Source organism: Cupressus sempervirens, chromosome 9 (genome assembly GCF_028749045.1).
Source record: "Cupressus sempervirens isolate cs-2001-9-10 chromosome 9, ASM2874904v1, whole genome shotgun sequence".
Lineage (NCBI taxonomy): Eukaryota > Viridiplantae > Streptophyta > Pinopsida > Cupressales > Cupressaceae > Cupressus > Cupressus sempervirens.
The window spans coordinates 435,829,202-435,854,310 of record NC_143126.1 but is presented as its reverse complement, the minus strand read 5'-3'; the positions used below and the strand labels follow the sequence as shown (position 1 = coordinate 435,854,310).

Here is a 25,109-nt window from a genome sequence, read left to right as displayed (position 1 = left end):
CATGACTGTCTTCTGGCAAGAATATTTGAGTTGACAGAGACAAATTGGCATCCAGTACCAATTATCACCACTACAAGGATGGGCAAACAAAAAAAAGTGAACAAATGTGTTGACGGAAAATTGAGCAGCTTTATGACTGATTACTAGTTAGCTTGGCTGTGATGGTTATAAACTCAAAGTACAAAAGTATTTCCACAATATTAGTTACCAAATGTCCATCAAGATATCCCTTTTCATGGCACTGTATGGTTAGGATGCACCAACTTTTGTAGAATTGGCAATTCCTAAGACACAGGTTTCTGCAGCAAGAGACTACATTGAGCAAAGCATGCAGGTTTTGGCAGGTTTATGCAATCATCAAAAAATTAAGCCGATTGATGTCATGCAAATGTAAAGTTTTAATATGCTGAGGTCTTCTTATTGGTGTAAATCTCAATTTCAATAGATTTAGACTTTGCAGGATTTGAATCACAGTGAAGAACTGCTTACACTATAATCTTTTAATACTGATTGTTGAATGGTTAATGAGTTCGGAAAAGAAAAACTGAGATGATACTAAAACTGCTGTTCAAATATTAATCTGCGATATGAGAGTTTGAGTGCCATGTTAATTGTTCAAACTTCATCGCAGATTATGACATATATATAAGGGCACGGGTGGAGGACTGTCGCCAAACAGTCACGATGATCTGGAACAGTCTCGATGGATGAACTCGTTCATATCTGAGAAGCACGATGATTAGTTAGTGTTTACATGATTATATTCATTTGCTCAAAGACAACCACTTCACCGTAAATACCAAGTGTGTTTGGAAGTGCGATTATTATTAATATTACATTCTATTGATTCTCAACATAATCTCATGTAGATATATATGTATAATATTATATATATATATATATAAAAGATAATAACAATAAGATATCTATATATATATATAATATTATATGTATATATATATAATTAATGAATCAATTATGTAATATGGAACTTGAGTAAAAATCTATAGGTACAAAAAATATAGATAAAATTTCACACAAGCTAATATTCTTAACACTCCCTCTTTAGCAAGGGAAATTGAATTAATTTTAACTTACACAATAAGGTGTAATCATCATTATATTTTAAACTGAAAAAAAAGAGAAAGAAGAAAGAAAACATAATGGATTTTCATGGTGTCCAACTATCGCCCAAAAGACCCATGAAGGTTATCAATGTGTCCGACAGAATCCGACCCAAAGAACAAAGATAACCCAAACTATCAAAACAATGGGTTTTCATGGTGTCCGGCTATCGCCCAAAAGACCCATGAAGGTTATCAATGTGTCCAGCAAAATCCAGTCCAAAGAACAAGGATAACACCAAATTCAACCATTGTTTGAAGATAGATCAACTAAAATAAAGTTGTCACTTTATAATAGGATTAGAACACACGAAAGGTCGTCACCTTTCACAAGAAAAGTCGTCACTTTTCACAATACAAGCTTGCAAGCAAAAAAATAATTTGAATTCATGAATATTAGATAATAAATGCATTTACAATAATGTCATACCAAGTTTTCCTCGGAAGTACACAATTTTCAACTTCGCAAGAGGTTTGGTGAACATATCAGCATTCTGTTCATTTGTACTAATATAACTTAATTTAATGATGTCTCTGCCAACCATGTCTCTTATGTAGTGATAGGCAGTCTCAATATGCTTTGATCGATTGTGAAAAACTAGATTTTCTGACAGCTTTATACAACTTTGATTATCACAATGAATCATTGTTGGTTTTAGAGGTTTTCCAAATAGCCCAAATAGTAGTTTCCTTAACCAAACTGCTTCACGTGCTCCCATGGAAGCGGCTACGTACTTAGCTTCGGTAGAACTCAAGGCAACAACTACTTGTTTTTTGCTGAACCAGGATATCATGGCTGACCCAAGACTGAAGCAACAACCTGTAGTGCTCTTGCGGTTAGAGGAACAACCTGCCCAATCTGAGTCAGTATATCCTTCCAAATTTATCTCAACATTTTCATACTTTAATCCAAAGCCAATAGATCCTTGTAAATATCTTAATATATGTTTTGCAGCCATAAGATGAATCTTCTTAGGTTTACACATAAAATGACTAAGGACATTTGTAGCATAGCATATGTCGGGTCTGGAATTCACAAGATACATAAGAGATCCAATTATTTGTCTGAAGAGAGTAGGATCAATGTCCTCAGATTTTGATGCTTCTTCTTTTAGCTTGTGTAAGTTTGTTTCCATCGAAGTAGATAAGGGCTTACTATCCATCATTCCAAATCTAGTCAGAATATCTTGAGTGTACTTTCCTTAATGTAAGAAAATGTAGTCTTTCTTCTGATTAACTTCTAATCCCAAGAAGCAGTGTAGTGACCCTAAATCTTTCATTTCAAATTCAGCTATCAGATCTTGTTTACATTTTTCAATTAATTTGTCATCACCTGTGATTAGCAAGTCATCAACATATAGAACAAGTATTACCATTCCATCATTTGTAGTTTTGAAGTATATGTTAGAGTCGGCTTCATTTTTTGAGTATCCAAGTTTGGATAGGTAGTTATCTATCCTTTCATACCAAGCTCGAGGGGCCTGTTTGAGACCATAGCGTGCTTTCTTGAGTTTACATACATATAATTTTTTATCTTTTACGGTGAACCCTTCAGGTTGTTCTATGTAGACTTCTTCATTAATGACCCCATTTAGGAATGCAGTTTTTACATCCATTTGATGAATCTTCCATCCTTTTGATGCTGCAATTGCAATAATTGTTCTTACAGAAGTGTAACGAGCTACTAGAGCAAAAGTTTCTTCATAGTCAATCCTAGCTTTTTGAGAAAATCCTCAAGCAACAAATCTAGCTTTGGGTTTTTCAATACTTCCATCAGCGGCATATTTGATTTTGTATAACCATTTTGAAGATATAACTGTTTTGTCTTTAGGCCTAGTTACAATATCCCAAACATTGTTCTGAATTATGGAATTGTATTCTTCTACCATGGCATCTTTCCACTCTTGTGACTTTAGGGCTTCTTCAGTTGTTGATGGTTCAGTTTTGTTTAGCTCAGTTATAAGAGCAATGTAACATGATTGATTTCAAGTTCTCTTGTTTTCTTTTGAGATCTCATCTGGTTCCACATTGTTTTCTTCAAGCATCTTCCTAGCCCATAATGGTCTTTTCTTCCCATTAGTTATGTCTAGTTCTCTCTCTTCAGGTGTGTGCTCCCTTTGATTTTCAGTTTGTCTAATTTCCTCATCATCTGAGATTGGTTCATCTTCTATGCCGGTTGAAAGTTTTAAGCATAGTTCCAAAAATCGCCATGAAATCGCCGAAATCGCCGAAATCGCGATAAGATTCATGGCTCCCGATTTTTTTGGAATCGGAAATCGCTGGTGGCGATTTTTTCGTGTGAATTGCCTGAATCGGCGATTCATGGCAAAAATCGCCAAAATCACCATCGTGAATCTCCAGAAATCGGCCGCGGCAGCAAGGATAGAAAGTTCAATTTTTAAAAAAAAACACATGTTTTATTTGCTTTCTAAGTTGACTTTCCTCTTTGTTATAACCCTAAAGAGCCTTCTATTTGCTTAGTATGAGTAGAAGAGAGGAAGAGCGAGAGAGAAGAAGAGAAAAGAGAATCCATAGGTTTCCAACCGGCAAGAAGGAAGAGCACCAAAGAGATCAGAAGTCCATTTGGGGAGGCCATAAATTGCATTGGGAGCATTAAGGAGTCAATATCAACACTCCTCAACTCATTTGCAAGAGGTAAGTGTTGGTTTTTTTTTTGCATGTTAGTGTAGTATGCATTTTTTGTTAAATTTTTTTAGTGTTCAAACTTCATTTGCAAATCTTGAATGTTTTTTATTTTTAGTTTTACTAAATTGCAAACTAGGGTTTGTTGTTTTGTAGTTTTTGTTTATTAGTTGCAAACTTTGATTTTTTACATGAATTTTTTTATTGCAGCAGCCCTTTGCTTTCATTTTCCAATTTCCACAATGGGTAAAAAAGATGAATGCTGGAAATATAATGAAGAGTTTCCTGGGAGAACCAAATATCAAACAAAATGTATATTTTGCAAAGAAAAAATAAATTCGGGAGGTATCTATAGATTGAAATACCACATTGCTGGCATACCTGGCCATGATGTCACAGTTTGCACTCAACAAACCGCTGAGGCAAAACGCTCTTGTTTAGTGGCATTAGAAAAAATTGAACAAGACAAGTTGACTAAGAAAATGCAACTTGAAGGGTTAAGAGGTATTGGCTCCCGTGCTCCCACATCCGCAACCGCATCTACATCTGCAAGTGCATCTGCATCAGCTTCCGCATCCGTAGGTTGTGTTGGGGAGGGTTCTTCTAGGCCTCCTTTTCATCCTAGTGCTAGTGCTCATGTGAGTGTTAGTGGTAGTCGGTCTCATACTGAGACAGAGTCCAACACCAACCTATTGCGGCCTAGAGTGCGGAAAAGCAGAATGGATAGTTACTTTGTGCCCCGCACTACTCCTGGCTCCCAACCCACGCTTGAGGGCATGGGTTTGAACAAGGAGATTCATGATGCTGCCAGAAAAGAGATTTGCAAATTCTGGTACTTTTGCAACATTCCATTTATTGCAGCCACGTAATTGATTCTTTTTTCTTTGTTATCTTCAAAGTTAAAGTTAAAAGTAAAAGTAAAACTTTAATTATATCTACTTGTTTTATGATTTTAGTTTTTGACATCTAAATTTCTAATCAATATCATTATCTATTTGTGATAGGACTCCTTATTGGCAGAACATGATAGATGCAGTTGCCATTTGTGGTCCAGGGTTTAAAGCCCCAACTGAGGCTGAGTTGAGTGGATACCTCCTGGAGGAAATGGTTGAGGATATGAGGCATGAGCTTGAGGACAACCGAAAGGAGTGGATCGAAAAGGGTTGCACCATCATGACTGATGGTTGGACAAATAGGAGGGGAAGAACACTCCTCAATTTTCTTGTATCCTGTGGAGGTGATTGATCATTCTACTTTCCTACATACATAATTTTGAATCGTGATTGACTATTTCAAATTTTGATTTGTTGATTGCTAATAGTAATTATAATTTGTTGTTTTGTTACTTGTAGGATATACCATGTTCCTCAAATCCATTGATGCTTCTGCTCATGTAAAAAACGCCACATACTTATGTGAGGTTATTGAGGAAGTTATAGCAGAGGTGGGGGAACAACATGTGGTGCAAGTGGTGACGGATAATGCAGCAAGTTATGTTGCTGCAAGTAAACTTTTAACTTTTTAAGTTTTGAAAATAAATTTATTTGAATTTTGAACTTTTTCTAATTCTAACTTAGAATTTCTAAGTTTCCTAAGTTCTAAGTTCTAACATGTTTGAAATTTGAATTTCTAATTATCTTAAAATTGTTGTAGGCAAACTTTTGATGGAGAGGCACCCCACCATATTTTGGTCCCCTTGTGCAACACACTGCCTTGACCTCATGTTGGAGGAAATTGGCAAACTTGAGTGGGTCAAGTCATGTGTGGAAAGGGCAAAAAACATATGTAAGTTTATTTAGAATCATTCATTTGTCCTTAGCACAATGAGGAAGTACACAGGAGACAAAGAGTTAGCTCATCCAGGGATCACGAGGTTTGCCTCGAATTTCATCACCTTGCAGTCCTTGTTGACATCAAGGGATGATTTGAGGAGCATGTTTGTTGGGCGGGAGTGGATTTCATCTTCCTATGCTACGACCACTGCAAGGATAGATGTGGTGGATTGCATATTTGATGATGATGGTTTTTGGAAACCTGCTAGAGAAATACTTAAGGTAATTTTATTGCAATTTAACATTTAATATTTTACAGTTTACTATGCTAATTGTTTAATGATTTAGTTTTACCTTATATTATTGAATTATTCTATGTTTAAGTTTTGACTCAAATTTTTGTTTTACTTTATATGTAGGCCACTGAGCCTCTTGTATCTCTCCTACGAACTGCTGATGGGGAGAAGCCCTCTATGGGCTACATATATGAGGGCATGGATAGGGCCAAGGAGGCCATTAGAGCTCAGTATGCAGGAGTGCAGGAGAAGTATGCCCCTATTTGGGACATCATTGATAGGAGATGGCAGAATCAGCTCCACAGACCCATCCATGCAGCAGCTTACTTTTTGAATTCGGCATTTCGTTTCCGTCCTGACTTCAAGGCGGATGAGGAGGTTCTCACCGGATTATATACAGTGATCCAGAGGTTGAGTACTGATGAGGATAGCAGTGCTACAATTATTGAGCTTGATAAGTTCAATAATAAAGAAGGGCCACTTTTCTCTAGCAGGGTAGCCATAGATGCTCGGGAAACAATACAGCCAGGTAAAAATTAAATAATATATTCAATGTTCATGAATCTAGATTCTAAACTTAAAGTTGATTATGTAATTTTAGAGTTAACTTGTAATTTGTAATTTGTAAATGAGACTAATTATTTTTATTTTCCCTTATTTCAGATAGATGGTGGCAAATGTTTGGGGCCACAACCCCAAAACTTCAAAAAATTGCCATTCGTATTCTGAGTCAGCCAAGCAGCGCTTCTGGATGTGAGCGCAGTTGGTCCATGTTCGAGCACATCCACTCGAAGAGGAGAAACAGGTTGACAGTGCAGAGGTTGAATGATCTTGTCTTCGTTCATTACAACCTCCGTCTTAGGATCAGACAGATTTTGGGCACTGACTCCTCTCCGATCATTCTGGAGGAGATTGATCCAAAATCAGAGTGGCTCACAGAGGTTGTAGATCCAGTCTTCACTGAGGAAGACCGTGCGTGGATTGACCAGGTGGATATAGAGGCTGAGGCAGCTAGAGCACGTTCTTCAGGCATTGGTAGACGCACACGTGCACGCACAGACACAGGCCCTAGCGACATTCGTGAGCCCATCTTATATGCGGGAGATATGGCTCGACAGTCCTCTAGGACCTACATTAGACGCCTTGCTACTAGGCAGACTGGATACTCAGAGGCTGAGGCTGAGGCTGTAGCCGAGCTTGAGGATGATGTTGAGGATGATGATGACTATGAGCCTGAGGCTTGAGCTGGAGCCTTGTTTTTATATTTTGTTTACAGATATTGATACTGAATCATTGATAGACATATGTTTCAAAGTTTCAAACTTTCATGGATCTTCATCTTAGATTCTTACATAAATTTATGATTTGATGTCTTATGGATCATCTTACATACATTCTATGATTTAAATCATTATGATCATTTGATTTCTATTTACTTCAGCTAGCCTACAATTTACATTTTAGAATCTTAGATAACATAGTTACGTATGTGATGGATTTTATGTTTCATGTTTATGTATGTTAAGTTTTAACTTCTATTTGATGATGTTATAGTGTGCTTAAGTTATATTCAATAAAGGGTGCATGAAATAAGTTTTAAATTGTTAAAATCTTTAAATTTAAAGGGTTTTTTCAAATTTGCCGATTCATCGCCAATTCATTGCCGATTCATTGCCGATTCACAATTCGATTCGGCCTTGCCGATTCCGATCCGATTCCGATTCACGTTTCTATGGTTTTAAGGCAAAATCCTCTTCAAAAATTACATCTCTACTTATTTCAAATGATCTTTGTCTAGGAGTATAAATTCTATAACCCTTGGAATTTTCACTATATCTTATAAATATACCTCTCTTCCTAGAAGGTTCAAGTTTAGTCCTCTTTTCTTTGGGTATGTGAATTTATACTGGACATCCAAATATTCTCAGATGACTCAAATCTGGTTTGGTCCCTAAGAAGACTTCTTCAGGTGTGGTATTTTTTAGGAATGAATGTGGACATCTGTTTTGAATGTATACTGCAGTCTTAGAAGCTTTTGCCCAAAATGAGGCATGCATATTTTGATCATGTAACATAGCTATTGCAGCTTCAATGATGGTTCTATTTTTCCTTTCTACGACTCCATTTTGTTGAGGATTATAAGGTACTGTATACTCCCTCTTAATCCCAACAGAATTACAAAAACTTTTGAAGATATCAGATGTACATTCTCCTCCATTGTCTGATCTTAATGTTTTGATCCTTTGACTTGTCTGATTTTCTACTAATGCTCTGAAGGTTTTGAATTTTGATAGAACTTCATTTGATTCTTTGACTTTTAAGAAATAGATCCAGGTCTTCCTAGAAAAATCATCAATGAAGGATATGTAATAAAGGAAACCTCCTAGAGAAGGTGTGGGCATGGGTCCACAAAGGTCTGAGTGGACTAGTTCCAAGACTTATTTTGATTTATGTTCACTAGAGGGAAAAGGTTTTTTTATGATTTTCCCTAGAGCACACCCTTTGCAAGTTCCTATATGAGATGAGTCTAGTTTAGGAGTACCAGAAGTTATCTTATCTAAATTTGGAAGTGAACTAAACCCAATGTGCCCAAGTCATCTATGCCATAATTCATTAACATTGGATGTTTCAAGACTAAGGGCTTGAGTTTGAATATTGCTTAATCTATATAATGTTCCAAATCTGGAACCCTATGATAATAGCACTTTTCATATTTGAGTTATTAGGCCAATATAGTACTTTGTCTTTGTTGAAGGTGACATGATATCCATCATCGGTTAGAATTGAGATAGAAATTAGGTTTCTTTTTATGCCCGGTACAAATAAAACATCTTTAAGTGTAGTTCCATCTTTTAATTTTATAGAACATGTCCCAATACCTTTTACAGGATAGGTAGAATTGTCTCCAATTGTAACTCCTTCAGTGATATAAGTTCCAAATGTATCAAACATATCTCTAAATCCAGAGATGTGACGGGATGCACCACTATCTACGATCCAAGCTTCTTTATTTGAATTTACTTCACTTGAAAGTGCAGAATAGTATAGTTGATTTTCATCTTCCTTTGTTTCAGCAAGGGAGGCTAGAATTTTCTCTCTTTCTGGACAGTTTCTGAAGGTGTGTCCTATCTTCTCACACTTATAACACTTAACATGAGAATGATCTTTATTAAAATTCTTTTTATTATTATTGAATTTTCTTTTACTGAATTTTCTCTTTCATTTATTCGAGACAGTGTGCAGAGCTTGATTCTTTCCCTCTTGATTTGAAGTGATCCCTTTGGAGATTAACCTTGATTCTTCTGCTATGCATTCATTTTTCAACTAATCAAATGTAGGAATTGAAGGTCTACTTACTACTTGTATGAAGGTATCCCAAGACACTGGAAGCCCTCTTAGAGCTATTAATGAAAGTTCTTGATCTTCTATTTTGTTTCCAATGGAAGATAATTGTTTCTTTGTTTCAGAAATTTTCTCTCCTTTTTCCATTTTGGTATTCAGTAATTGAGATTTTAAGGTGATTAGTCTACTTGAGTTATTTATCTCAAATGTATTTTTTATGGTCTTGAATACTTCATATGCACTTTTGATCTCTGATATAGAAGGAAGGATGTGATCTTTAACTGAATCAACAATGATTTTTCTTGCTTTATTATTACGTCTTTTCCAGGTGAGTTTTCCGGTTTCATCTTGAGGTATTGGGATATCTTTTTCAATGTATTCTTCAAGTTCCAGTTCTTCTAGAATTGTAATGATACAGGTTTTCCAAGAGAAGAAATTTGATGCACCTTCAAGTCTATCTTCCACTCTGATGTTATTTGCCACTATTTCTTCCTTCCATTCAAAATTGAGATTTCTCAACCAATTTGGCTCTGATACCATGTAAAGTTTTAATATGCTGAGGTCTTCTTATTGGTGTAAATCTCAATTTCAATAGATTTAGAATATGCAGGATTTGAATCAGAGTGAAGAACTGCTTACACTATAATCTTTTAATACTGATTGTTGAATGGTTAATGAGTTTGGAAAATAGAAAAACTGAGATGATACTAAAACTGCTGTTCAAATATTAATCTGCGATATGAGAGTTTGAGTGCCGTGTTAATTGTTCAAACTTCATCGCAGATTATGACATATATATAAGGGCCCGGGTGGAGGACTGTCACCAAACAGTCACGATGATCTGGGACAGTCTCGATGGATGAACTCATTCATATCTGACAAGCACGATGATTAGTTAGTGTTTACGTGATTATATTCATTTGCTCAAAGACAACCACTTCACCGTAAATACCAAGTGTGTTTGGAAATGCAATTAATATTAATATTACATTCTATTGATTCTCAACATAATCTCATGTAGATATATATGTATAATATTATATATATATATAAGATAATAACAATAAGATATATATATATATATATATATATGTGTGTGTGTGTGTAATTAATGAATCAATTATGTAATATGGAACTTGAGTAAAAATCTATAGGTACAAAAAATATAGATACAATTTCACACAAGCTAACATTATTAACAGCAAAGAGGTATTTTGAAGTGGAAGGCATGCCTTCTCTTCAGTTTCATCCCTATAGGCAGCCTACTTAAAAATTACAAGGGCTAAAAAGTTAAAACCCCATTTCTATGGACCCTGCAGAAAAGTTAACACCTTCAACTAAGCTTCCACCACTACATGATGGGGTAAAGTTGTTACTAGTACCAGAACATATACTTGGTACTCGAATGAAACAACTGCAAAACTGTGTTTTGACTTCAAGTTCAAGTACAGAGGAAAAGCTTGTGGTAGGAAGTTGCCACTTGGGGAATCAGTTGATTTTCTCAATCACCCAGCATTGTCTTGATTGAGGACAAGAAGTGAATTCGGGCTAAGACTTGTAATGTCCCCTTTTTCAAAAGATCCATAGCTCTGAATTTGTCAATAGTCACACAAGACTGAGTATTGACTACTTAAGTCCTGATTAACAGTTAGAAGGTGGTAAATACTAAATCTTTCAGTAAGTTTGATTTGCCAGTTAGATAGTTAGTGGTAATCAACAAAATCAGATCACTGTCATGTTAAACACACTCATGACCAGAGGTACCTGCATTTACCCTCAGCAAAGGAAGGTGAAAATGAGTCTGTCAGCTGCCAGTAATTTTGATGGTTGTTTGTGAGTTAGTTCCCTCCAATTATAGAATTGACTACCATAACTTCAAGATCGCTTGAGGAGACTATAAGTAGTACTAGGAAGAAAGAGAGACCATCTTGGACATCACAAAAAACCAAAAACCTCCTCCTGTTAGTGACAGCTTCCGCCGTTGATGCCTGGGACAAAAACCCCAACGGTGCACTTACAGCAGTTTCTGCAGACAAAACCTTCCAGCAGCCATCATCATTATCATTACACAGAAGCAACATAGTGAAAGCAGGACCTATGGGGAGTTACAGATGCTGCCAAGAGCATGTAATGGAGAGTGGAAACCCTCACAAGCATCATTATCACAAGCGACAACAGGATAGATTTGGTGTCTAAGATCCAGCAGGCATTCAACTTGACTCCAGGATCCAAATCTGTTTGGTAGAACATCCAAGTTATTTAAAATAATCCCATTTTTATGGACTGTCAGAGTTGTCAACTGCATTAATAAAATTCTTCTGCTATTAATCCTATATGCGTTGTTTTCTGTATGTTCTTACATAGGAATTTTTCACCAACGGTGCAGCTACTTGGATTTGTAAGAATAACAAAATAACTAGCACTGTGTAATAGGTTCAGCTCATTTGTGTTTCATATATGCTGTTTGCACTCTATGGAGTAGACAATGTCAAGCAGACAGCCTAAATATTCGCATAGGTCAGCGAACATGGTATTAAGTAGGAATCAGGATAGCATGAGAGGAGTTCTGTTAAGATGTCTTGTACAAATCTGAAGCATAATTATGCCTGACAATAGCAAATACAAATTTTATCGTTCTTCTCAATACTCATCGTGTAATGAATTACCATCTTGATTTATGCTAAATCAACACCACATGTTTGCTTCATGCTAGTCTAAATCGATTTGCATGGTTGGAACAGTGCAGTTTGCATGCCAGACATCCTAATATTATCCAGTGGTATTGTCATATCTTACAGGGGAGTGCTGACTAAGATCGGATCTGCAGTACTCTTTGGTGAGCACAACTATAGCAATGGTAGCATCAAAGGCAAGATTTCTTCACTCGATGTTGTAAAGCCCAAAAGTAGGCAATTTATAGTAGAAGCAACGTTTTTCAATAGGCAATCACAGAGGTGATCATAAATTCAACCCTAAACCGAGGTGAGACAATTGAGACTTTTCAATTTGCAAGGTTGGGGCAGTTCCCTGTACAGTTGGGTATAATCTTTATGTCACCAGTTAACAGAGTAAATTCGAAAAAGAAAAATAAGCTACCCAATCTTTGAAAACAATGAAGGAAGCAAAGTCCAACACTTGCGAAGAAGTTCTCACAAAAAAGCACTGCCAAGATTTGATTGTCTGAAAATACCAACTGAAGGCCCACAGCAGGTGTATGTTCCCCCTGAATTTATTATCATAGGTATTCTTAGCATTAAGCTGAAGGAAGCTGATTATCGGTGCAACTGGTACGAAGGGACTGTATATTTTTTATATCACTAGAAACCATTCGGGAACATGCCTTAAGATCAACTAACTAGCAAATATTCTGCTGTAATAAAAGAATTGGCCCTAAAATGTGACGTGTACGATGACGAGTTCCAGGTGTTCCTTTAAGAGATAAAATGCAATTGTAAACAGAAACTAATGAAAATCTCAGCGTAGAAATTTTGCTTTCATTTAAATATCGGCCTACCTTGTTTATGGTTATTGTTTGGCGTTCAGATTCGTGAACAGAGCGCTTCGAAATAGGGTTTCCATACGAGGAAGTCCAGAGGACGTTGGTAAATAGTACAACGACCACGATTCCTGCACAAATGGCTACAATAATGAATCTCAAAAGAGACTGTTTAGCGAATGGCTTTGCCATGTGGAGGCTAGCTTTGATCTTGCTCTTGTTGTAATAAGCTTGCAATACACCCTTTGGATCTCGGTGTAGACCTGCATTGAACTGATGGGGAGATATCACGAAGACTGCCTCTGGATCAGAGGGATGATGCACATCAAGTTTACTGCGAGAACTGTCCCATAGGTTATTTTAGCCTCGTGGACGTTAAAAATTTTATCTATCTATTTAATGACTGCTTCGCAACTTTGTATTGGATCTTGTTTCCGAGAGCATTCTCGTCTAAATTTAAATAAGAGTATGGGGAAAAATTGTAGGTTTTCGTGTATTAATGTTTATTTTAATGGAATTGAAGAAGGTTACCAGTTGTATGTCAAATGATTTTTATTTTATCGGTTGTATGTTAAGGACTTTAGCTTAATTTCTCGCTGTTATAGAATCTCTATATTGCAATTACAAATCAAGAGATCTGTAGCGACATTTTGTGTGTAATTTACTATCTTTACTTATTGTTTGATTTGAATATATTTTGTAAGGTTGTTCAATGTTGCAGACACAATATGTTTTAATATTTAAATTTTTAGAAGCATTTACATATAATTGTGTTTGCAATATTAAAATAATAATAATATATATATTATACAGTGTTTCTTTTTTTGGCTTAAGTTTTAAATTTCTAAATACTATGATTCCTTGAATTTGTAAAGTATAAGAAATGTGGAGTATTAAATTTCTAAATACTATGACTTCTTGCACTTGTAAAGTATAAGAAAAATAATCTTTCCAATTCATTTATTGATTGTATACCTACAAATTGTAAAGAGCGTTAGTATATTATTTTGAGTAATGCATGGATAGACTAGAGCTCGAGATACCAAATGTACACATTTGATCAATTTTGAATGAGGGAAATAAATTACTTGAAAATTTAATTTTGGTACACAAAGTAGAGCTGGAGATACCAAATGTACATATTTGAACCATTTTGAATGAAGGAAACAAATTACTTGAAAAAATAACTTTGGTATACAAAGTATAAAATTGTGAGAAGTTATACAAGTCCACACTATAAGAAAAGATGTCGTTGTCGAGTGTCTTCCTTTTTCTAATAATTGTGTATGGACTATTTTTCATTCTTGCATATCAATAAAAGGAAAATGATGGTTCTATGTGAAGGTCATTTAATTATTTGACTCTTGTTATAGCTATACAAGTCTACCCTAGTCTTCTTGTTTTACCTATATTAATTGTTTCTTTACAAGGTGTCATTCCTTGGGATTATGCATAGTGATTGCTAATGCCATGGATATTGGTATTTGTCCATAATTACCTAGAGATATAGGTATTATAGGTAAACGTTTTGGGTCATCTTGGTGACAAGATGGGCCATATAAGTATCAAAACTGCAATTAAACTAAACCCGGCTCATTAGTCTGTAGTTGTGATATTGGTTGGGTTTTTTTTTATCAATTAATGATATACAAAGGTTCCTTTCCTAATTAAACAAAATGTTATATAAATTAAATAATGATATAGCAATATAAATAAATTGATAGAAAAAAAAAGGTTTCATGTGTCCACTAAATGAAAATGGTGAATTACAAGAGAACGTTTTTTTAAATATTCAAAATCATTGTCAAATAAACATTAGCAGGTTCTATGAATATAGATAGATTAGATTTAATAAACTATACAATATTCAATAAAGATAAATTAAAGTGATTTGAGAATAAATATCTAGGGTTATATAATCCAAACAACATTATTAATATTTTTTTATATTTATCTTTCTTTTATATTTAAAATAGTTTTTTCTTAGTTCTTGGCTCCTAAACATAACAAAATGACTATCCTTAAAGGCTTCCAGTGACTATTGATAAGATGGATCCACCATCTATGAAAATAACATAAATTTTCCAAGTAAAAAGAATAAGAGATGGAAGGTAAAAAAAAATCAGTTTAAGTGTGGTAAGCAATGCTTTGGATAGTTACACCTTGGTAATTATTGAGTTCTTCCATGAGATATTAATGGAGAAATAATTGTATTTTCTATATAGGATGAGTTTGACCTACTCTATATATATTCATTTCAATTGGTGAAATATGGCCACATTTGTTTCAATGGGGGTAAGGAAAAAGTACTAACAGTCATATTATTGTGGCCACATCTAATTTCATTAAGGTGAAACATAAAAAGCTTTCAAACTATGTAAGCATAGCATAACTTTTGATATAATCCAACATGTCTCCTATCTAAAGCATGATGTCTTGCATAATTATATATTGAGTTGCTATCATGTCATTATGGTCTACCGCGAGTTCAAACTACAAATGGAGCCATCTAGTTCATAAATCTAGAGCTATGTGGTCTCTTTGCAAAAAAAAATATTCTTGTAAGCATGTCCAAGCTTTGAAGATGTGCACTCATATTTAAGCCCCAAAATCGCATAAGAAATCTATGCTTTCTCCTCACATATTTTTGTTTAAAAGTACAAACATGTTGTGTATTATTCAAGATTAATCTGACACCTTTGAAACCCTGATATTTTATAGACACATAGTAAACCCAACCTTATTTTGAAAATAATATAAAAAAAAAAAATTAAATTTCCCATAAGGAGAATCTAGATGGGTGTTATCAAGTAAGAAAATGCTCAAAGTATATTTTTACTCTTAATAAACATTTGGCCCAAAAGTAGGTGGCAGTGGTATTTAAATGTTGAATTTTTCGCCTAATATTGGGCGTGGAGGCTTGATCATTCATGTCACTATTAACTAGAATTTCATGACTCGAGCTTGCCTATGACTTGGTAAGGTCAACTCGACCTATAAATCGCTAATGACTCAATTATGACTTGACACAATGAGACAATAGATTTTTTAAGATTTAATTTTTTTCATGCACCCATTATTGAATAAATCTTAAAGACATCATAACACCATCAATTAATAGCTAATTTGATCACATATGTAAGCATGTATCCATCACATAAGTCAAGAAAGTAAAAAATAGTATGTAATAGTTAGTAACTATTACATGCCACATGTATATTTTCCTTCAGCAAATGTAAGATCCATGATTAGGACTAGAAAATCATGCAAAATTAATATTGAAATTAGTATGCAACATCTTCATCTGGCATATCAAAGTAAGCATAATATTGTAAACCATTGTAGCTTTACGATAAAGAAACCTCTTTCTCCAAAATGTACAAGTCATGACCATCAAACTTAGCGAGTCATAGTGACATGTCGAGTTATGGAAATGGGTCATGAAAACCTTCCAGTGACTGCACTGCCCATGACCCACCCAAACTTGCATGACTCATCATGATTTATGGAGCACTATTATTAACTCTCATTTTTCAAAGTGTTAGATGTTATAAAAGTTGAAGGATCTTGATGAAAAGAAAATATTGACTTAACAAAAAAACCAATATAAAACAAGCCAAAAAATTACCTAGAAAGTGTAGATTCACAAAAAACAAATTCGGTGATGACAAGTGGACTTACTTAAAGATATTTTACAAAGTGTGTTTTGGTGGCAAAACAACATATTTATAAGAAGACTCTAATTTATCAAAAGTGGGTAACACTCTTGGGTGGAAGTATTTTCGTGCACGTGCATGGAGGCCAAGTTCATCAATCATTTGCTTATTTAAACTATTGAGGAAAAATATTAAAGAACCCTACTAAAGTAAAAATGATTTAGAAGACAAATAGCGATCTACACGCAATTTTCACTTCAATATATTTAGAACATGTGGAAGTAAACCAAACAATATCAATTTTTTAAATAAAATTTTGTACAGTATTTTAAATGAAAATAACGATTGGAATTAAAAAAATATTTGATGGAAATTTTCATTAGATTCACATATCAAATTTCATTTAATTTCTTTTTTTTTTTATTACATAAAAATAGGTTTTAAAGGACCTAAAACCTTGTACAAAGTATCATAGAAACAAGAGCAGAGAAACTTAGATGAAATTAGCCTTAAAACCTAAAAAGAGTAGACTAAACACACTAAAAACAAGAAGCCAAGATACAACTATGCATAAAAAGACAGCAAAAGGAAAGCAAAAAGATAGCCCTGAGACAGCTATAGTGTCTTTAGAAGATCCACTGCTTGGTCTGCCAGGATGTTCATGTTTTCTACAGAGGCTTTCGTATCATCCAACTTTTTTGCTTCCACACCCTCGCTCTTCTTGGAGTTAGCCCTTACATGCTTGCTAGGATCCTGGTCCTCTTTCATATCCTTAGAGCCTTGGCCTTTACCTTTTTCAAGCTTGTTCAAGCTTGTTCAAGCTTGTTCAACAGGGTGTTAAAGTTGTCAGCCACTGTCTTCAAGATAGTGCAGTTCTGATTGGTCAATTTCTTAACCGTTTTCTCCAAGTTACCCACTCTGTTGTCTAGAACATCCAATCTTTTTTTAAGGTCTTTGCTCAGTTGATATAGGTTTTTTTTCTTGGCTTTAAGTGGTGTAACATGCTTCATCAAATTCTTTACCTCTTCAACATTGCTAATAACCTCAAATAGTCTGTCAATATGTTGACCCAAAGTCCTCTCCCCCCTAGTCATCTTGCTCAATTGATCAAATTCTCTTGAGATGTCCTGCATCTGCTGCTTCAAATTTCCAATATCCTTCATCATAATCTTTGGGTTATCAAAGATTCCCTTCAAAAACTCCTAGTCTTCCTCATCCCTGTTACACATAGGGTAATCATCATGCCCTCCCTATTTGTTCCTATCCAACTCAACCTCCTTAAACCTTTTATCAGCATCCAAATCTTGAGCAAGCACTTTTTTCCTTTTTCTTTCCATCCTCTTAATTAGGAGTTCATCATCAGAGGAACAAAATCCCTTTTGACATTCTTCCCCTTATTTCTAGAAACCTTGTCTGATATACCTTTCTTCTCAATACCCTCTTCTTGCTCCTCTTCAAAATTAGTGTCTTGTTCAAAATCAATCTCCTTGTTCTTCCTTTTCTTCCTAAACGAGCTCCTTGGATCACATTTCTTCCTCTTAACCTCAACCTTGACAACCTCATCCTCCGTATCCTCATTAAAATCCTCCTCTGGTTCACTTCCCTCCGTCTCACAATCTAAAGATTTTTTGCTCAAATAGGGTCTATCCACTTTTTTGGATTTCAGAAGGTTCATAACTAGAACCATGAAACCCTCATGACAAGCATGGTCACTCTTAGGATCAAATTTGAATGGCTAAAATAGTGTTACCCAATGGTTGCTTAAGGTAGAAGGGTAAATTAAGCCTATCCCTATGCCTAAAATAGTTAACAAACATAAAATAGTGTCCATATATCTTAGTAAAGTGGCCATCTAAAGTAAGATATTCAATCACCATAAACATGACAAACCTCCAAGGGCAAGAAATGGAGCTAGGGCTAAAGTATGATTTACCAATTTTCACCAACCTATTGCACTCTTTAACTGTATCTGCAAACACTTCAACCGCCTGATCTGAAAGCTTCTAGTCTCGATAGAAGTCGATACCCTTAGTGTCAAGACCCGTTGCTTCAATAATAATGTCTTCAAAAACCTCCATTCTTCAATTACCCACCAAAAAACTTCCATCTTTCTATGTTTTGATGAATTGGTGGGTAATAGCAGGGTTACTACCTTTTAGCTTCTCCATAAATCCCGTAAAATTCCCTTGTTCTAGAATGTCCCAAATCTCACTCTTCTTCTTCCATTCTTTGCAACTCGTCAATTCAATCCTCTTTCTCCTTCCTCTCATTTTCTTCAAGCTAAAAAAGTGCTCTCAATTTTCAAAAACACCCATTGCAATAAAAAAGCTAGTGTCAAAATCGCAACAAAGGATTTTGGTGAGAAAACAGACCCACAATCTATGTGGCAATGAATGATAAGACACTGTCTAACTCATAATAACCCACTACTTCCCAATCCTTCCCAAGTCATAATTAATCCTTAATGGCATATTCATCATTAATGAAACTTTTTTGTTTGCTTCTAACTTTGTCATACTCAATCAAGAAAAGCCCCTTGATAGGAATAATATCACTTTGATTCCAAATTAACTTTTCATGACATTTGCATGCCACATTAGTAGCCCAGTCAACAACTTAAATAGTTTCTCTATAGTTGTGGGTGACAACACAATTTTTAAAGGAATTGATAAGATTAATGGCCTTGCCAATAATATTATTAATTGTCCAAGAAGCATTAGTAACTTTATTAAGGCAATTTATAATATTGAGGGAGTCCCCCTTAAGCCAAATCTTATTCAAATTCAAACTGTTGGCATAGCTAAGACCATATAGGGCCGCACTTGCTTCCGACACTTGATTAGTTTGTTCCCCAATAGGAATGGCCATCCCCCCCAATTTGTCCCCATTCATATTCCTAATGATGACACCACAACCCACCATTCCTCGGTTGCCCTTCGAAGCCCCGTCAAAGTTAATCTTACACTAGTCCTTAGGAGGACAATCCCATCTAGCCAAATCCCTGAGGTTAGGACCATTTTGAACAAGACTAAGACCATCCAAATTCTAGTTCTGGATCACTATTTCTTCCCAAGCATTCTGAGGTTGGTGCCCTTTTCCACAAGATTTGATATTCTTTGTCACCATATTCTTAATCTTGTTGAACAACTGGCCAGAATTAGTTTCCTTGCCCCTAAACAACCAATCATTTTGTTCCTTCCAAACACCCTAGCAAAGAAACAGGAGGATGAAATCCCACAACATCATACCCAAAGTATTAGTTATTTTGTTAACTGACTTTGTTAATTTGATTTGTTAACTTGCTTTCTAATGTTGTTTATTTTGTGATGTAGTACGATTTTCAAGGGTGAGACACTAAACTTGACATTGACTGAATCATAATAGTAACATTTATACTTTTGGTGTCATATTATTGCAACTTATATGTGTAAGGAAACCATTGAACAAGGAAATATTTGGTTTGAGAAGTTAAGACTATTAATGAAAGAGGAGGGATAAATGTTCTTGCAAGTACCAAGTGTTGGATGTGGTTCTCATTAACTCTCCCACTACTCCATCTGATGTGGTTCTCCTAAAAACTTCATAAACTTAGCACTGTATTTTTGTGAGGACCATGTTAACTGGTGAGGTGCCCAACTAGATATTACTAACCCTCTATCTCTTGTTTTCTCTAAAAATCCCTCTTGCAAATAAGTGCTATTAAGGTCAATCTTTGCATCTGAATATGTTTGTTCCATCTTTGAATATATTTTGATAGCCCAAACAAATGGTTGTTCACTTGCTTCTAGACCTCTAATAAAGTGTTGTATCTTCCAAACAAATGTATGCAATGTAGCAAGGGTTGTTCGAATCCAGCCAAAAAACTAACTCTTCTTCATTAATGCCCACTATTTTCCCTCTAGTGTTAAAATGCTTCCCTTCGCCAAATAAATTTTTTAATGCACAAGGCCTATGGCCCAAAATGGCTTCATAGTTAATTTTTTATGTGTTGGACAAAGGAAGCTTATTTCTTGTGGAATATATTGATCATTATTCATGATCCTTTGTTAATCTCTTGCAAACACTAATAAGAAAAACACTGATGGAGTTTGAAAGGCCTGTATTGAAGAAAACTAAGGATACCCCATGTTTTGGCAATCTTCGATGATGCAACATATTGAATCTCATTGTACGACTATCGTGTCCTCCCCATCTTTCTCCAATCATTTTGCAATATCAAACAAGAAATGAAAGGAAGTTGGTCTTCCATCCAGGTATGCTAATCTTGTGTTGACTTGTATTCAAACAACTAGATTTATGCTTATAATTGTGGATATAATTGCAGGAATGAGTTTTCTCAATTTTGTTACTTATATCTAAAAATAATTTATGGACTTCCAAGAATGACTCAAGAAACTGCAAATGTAATAATTAGGAGTAGACCTTAGACATCAAGATTCTACATAGATTGTATCACGTTGTTAGCAATCCTAATGAAAAAAGGTTTATGTGAGGGGGAACCGAAACCAGAGAAAGATTTTGTTTCAGATGATCCCATACTAATCTTCCTATACTTACTGCTTTAATATATTTTTTATTTTAAAAAAGAGATCTAAAAAAAATCAAATTCATAAGCTTTTCTACATTTAATTTTTATTCTTAGATAATATGAATATTAATTAATATACAACTAATAACTTTCTTATTAATTAAGAAATTATTTAATTAAAAAACTAAATAGTAAAAAAAAAAAAATCATTTCCTATGTACAATATTTTTATATGCTAAAGAATTTGTACTTTTATTCCTTCCAAGTCTAAGAGGAGAAATTAGGGAAGGGATATGATTCATGCTTAAGTAAATAAAAGCTAACTTTTGTATTCAAGTTTCTACTAGCTATTTTGCCCCCCATTCAACCCATCATCAATAACCAATCATAGATATCTTCAATGGGCTAGTTTCTTTGTTGTGGGTTAACATACGATTTGGTTGGGGTTAACATTTCGTGTTAACTCGGTCTCTTCTTGAATCAAGTTGGCTCAGTTCCTTCATTGATCGAGCTAGTTTAGTTTGTTCTTTGACCGAGTTGGCTCATTTTCCTTCATTTGTTGAGTTGCGGATTAACACATAGATCTACAGGGGTTATCATTTCATGTTAACCATTTTTGCTATTTCAAGGAGTGACTTTTTTTGAATCCACAAAATCGTGAAATTGTCACTCTCTCTTCAACCATGCATATGGAAATGTGTCAACCAACAATTTCATGCCACGTGACAGATCCTTCTTGTGTTGGGCTACTTTTAATTAGATGGTGGTAATATTTTCACATAATTTCTTGGGCCTCTTACAAAGATATGATGGTCGTTAGTTTTTGAAGCATCTTTGGATTTTTTTAGTGCATCTCAGCCATCCATGGTTATTTGGAGATCTTGGATCTATGGTTATGTTTTACTCATCTATTGGTGAGATTTTTGTAGCATCTTGGCCATCCATATTCAAATGAAGATCTACATCGATGAATCATCTTATTGGGGGCAAATTAGATTTATTCCACGCAAGTCAACTTTGTAATTTTTGCGATGGTTTAATGTTGTGTATTATCCCATCCTGCATTTTTTAACAATGACATGAATTGATTTGTTGTGGCCATGACACGTGACAAGGACTATTCCTTTATTGCTAAATGACATCTAGGGCTTTGTTCCATGGCACTAATGCATCTCCATGCCTCTTTATTACATGTAATGATTAGATCTTTTCGGATTTGATTTCTTATGGCAGGTTGCATGTGTTCTTCCCTTTCTGTCACTTCATTACAACAAATTGCATTTCATGATCATATTTAGTTCTAATATTTATTTATTGTTGCTCTCTACAACTTGACTCCACCTTGGTTGGGGTTTGAACTTCATGGTTAAATCAGAGTTATGCCTCAACACTTTAAAAGGTAATTGTAAATACTTTTTATGGGTTCTTGTTTGTTTATATTTTGTAGCAACATTATGCTCTACAATTTTTTCCCTTCATGAATAGAAAACTTAGTTTTTACCTCATCTTGCCAATCTAATATAGAATGGATTTCATGCCTTGTATTGATTATTTCTTTTATGTTCTTTCAAGTTTGTATGTCATGTGTATCTTGTTGTTGAATGTTGTCTTGTGAACTTATCCTAGCAACATTTATTAGTTTTACCTTCATATGGATTATGAAAGAATAGATTTGGGTCAAGATCTATGTATTTAGGTGATGTATTCATGTTTTGTGTAGTTATAGGTAGAGTTGTAACCATTATTTCTATATGGTGCATCACCCCCCTTTCATTTCTATAATTTCTTTCATGTTCTCCTTCTCCCTTTTCTCCCAAAGTGGTAGTTTAGGTGCATCCTAAGAGTAAGGAAGTCAGCCTTCTCCAAAGATTCAGCCTTAGAGCACAAGTCCTACACTTGGAGGCTATTTCCATGTTACATAAGGTTGCTTAAGGGTAATACCTCAAGCAAGGGTGCAGACTCTTGTGTCAACAGTTTCCAAAACAAAAATGTTAGAGGAAAGGGGGAAAAAACCATGGTAGTTATATATCTTTCTTCTTCTTCTTTAAATAGAGGAAGAGAGAGTAGGAAGACTTATGAATAAGGTAGAAAGAAATCCACTATTACATACCATATCTACAGTACCCATGACATGATTAAATATATCTAAAATGGAAAATCAGCTTGTCTTATACTACAAAGATCTTGAGTTGTATCAAAGAGATCTGATTTGATTAGAAAATTGATTAGATGAATTTAATATAAATATCTATGTTGATTGTATGTTGGGAAGTAAACCATTCGTTGAAGAAAACCATTGAGAAGACCATATACCATCGTCAAATAGGTTTGAAAGAAAAGCCCAAACAATATAACCTATCAGCCAATTAGTGCTTGTATCAAAAAAATTAGGTACAAATGGTTATGCTATTAGTATATATATTAAGATTGTGAAAACCAAATATAAATAAATGTAGGTTTATTTGAAGAAGTGAATATTTGTGACATATTTAAAAAAATATTTGTAAAATATTAATATTAAGTAACTCAAATATATTTGTTGTTAGTTGTCCATTTGTTTAGTTCATTCTTGATATCATTTTTTTGAGGATAACATGGTATGCTATTCACACATTAGAAGGGAAGGGTTTTTTAATTTGTATGTTGTATACATTTGAATATGTAGTAACAATCATTTAAATCAAAATAATTTCAATAAGAAATTGTATAATTAATAAAAAAAACTCCCTAAATCTTGTGATCATTACATTAGATGAGACATCTCTATGAGGCATAATGTCAAATACTCTACGTGTTGTATTTGTGCTTCTACATTTTGCATGCATATCTACCACAACCTTTCCAACCATAATATTTTACAAAAATATATCATCATTATGCTTTCATGGATCTCCACATCCTATCCTAAAGCTACATGATATAATTTGAAGGTATTATGATTTTTATATAATTATTATTTGGCTGCAATGTTGTTTTTTAAAGAAAAAGAAATTTGGATAGGGCCAATTTTTTATTAAAGAAACACATGTCAATGATGATTGATGAGTAAGGTTGTCAAAACTTGTCAAATCATCTCTCGTTATCATCAAAGTTGAGAAAAGGAAATAATGTTTAGAAAGAGACAACGACTATATTATTATTTTTCACAATAATATCTTACTAACATTCGTGATGTTCTAATGATAAAAACATTGTATTGAGGCTAGCCCCAAATACAAACTTTCATATTTTCTATAACCATAATATTAAATTCACTTTGAAAATATCCATATATTCTTTTCAGCAAGAGAACTATTCAAGGGTTGGGGTCCTGCTTCTTCCCCTATATAAACACACAACAACAATTTTACAAAAGTAGGGTAGATTCGAAGCCACCTAAATTGAAGGAAGAGATATATATTAGGATGAAGATTTCATTAATTTGGGACAATGTCATTCTAAATTTTTCTAGTGTGAATTTGATTATTATGTGTTTTATGTATGCTAAGGAAAAACAATATTTAGTGAAATCTTTGTAAGGGTCCTTATGACCACATAAGTTTTTTGTTGAACACAAATATTCTGATTTGATGTACACATTTTTTTATGTTTAGGGTTTATCCATAAATGGATTCAGGCCAGCTTTAATGAAAGTTGGATTGAAAATGAAGAGAGCCTTGCATAAAGATGTAGCATTTTAATTATTTTTTGTTCAAAAAACCTCATATTTGACCACAAACACTAAGCTATGTTGATTTTTTTAAAGAATGATTTAGAATAACTAGAGAGGGTGGGTGAATCAGTTATCCTCAGGTCGAGATGTACCAAATAAATTTTTGAATACTTTGAATAATTTAGATCTAATCATTAAGTAGCTCGGTCTCTATATCAACTTATTAGTAACATAAACTTGCACTCCACTGTCCCACTAATCACTAACTTGCAGTCTATAAAACATTATATAGTAAAACATCTCAAATAACATCCACCCAAGTAAGACACTAGAATTTAACATGGAAACCCAATTCGGAAAAAAAACCACCAATAACATGTCACCAATTTTTCACTCTTCTAAAGTGAGCTCTATTAGGAACTAACCCTATTAAAGGTTATAATACATATTGTTAGGTGTGACCCTATTAAAGGATTTAATTGCCCCATTAGGAGTGGCCTTGTTAGAGGACTTAAGAACATTCCATTAGATTGTCACCTTGATTAAAGGAATTAGAAAATGACTATTAGGTCAACCTTGATTAAAGGATTTTAACTGATA

General features: G+C 34.4%; 3 protein-coding genes across 5 annotated transcripts in view; 2 read left to right on the top strand and 1 right to left on the bottom strand.

The window, feature by feature from the left end:
• LOC149539167 (kelch repeat-containing protein At3g27220-like) overlaps positions 1–13,125 on the bottom strand; it is a 101,229-nt gene extending 88,104 nt beyond the window's left edge. The window contains exon 1 of one of the 2 annotated variants that reach the window (XM_089800494.1): positions 12,692–13,125. In XM_089800494.1, the coding sequence (XP_089656620.1) occupies positions 12,692–12,865 (174 nt within the window). In that variant the 5' untranslated portion in view covers positions 12,866–13,125. The remainder of the gene's footprint in view (positions 1–12,691) is intronic. The other variant, XM_089800495.1, reaches the window with a different exon arrangement.
• LOC149539169 (uncharacterized) lies at positions 3,789–5,462 on the top strand. Of its 2 annotated transcripts, none has more exons than XM_089800491.1 (2): positions 3,789–5,004; positions 5,120–5,462. In XM_089800491.1, exons 1-2 carry the CDS (start codon positions 4,791–4,793, stop codon positions 5,290–5,292), a joined length of 387 nt encoding a protein of 128 aa, XP_089656617.1. In that variant the 5' UTR covers positions 3,789–4,790; the 3' UTR covers positions 5,293–5,462. Both variants share the same exon structure in this region; 1 of them encodes a protein (XP_089656617.1).
• Positions 5,631–7,270, top strand: LOC149539168 (uncharacterized). The gene is made up of 3 exons (XM_089800490.1): positions 5,631–5,821; positions 5,959–6,364; positions 6,499–7,270. Exons 1-3 carry the CDS (start codon positions 5,702–5,704, stop codon positions 7,077–7,079), a joined length of 1,107 nt encoding a protein of 368 aa, XP_089656616.1. The 5' UTR covers positions 5,631–5,701; the 3' UTR covers positions 7,080–7,270.
• Positions 13,126–25,109: the final 11,984 nt, after the last annotated feature.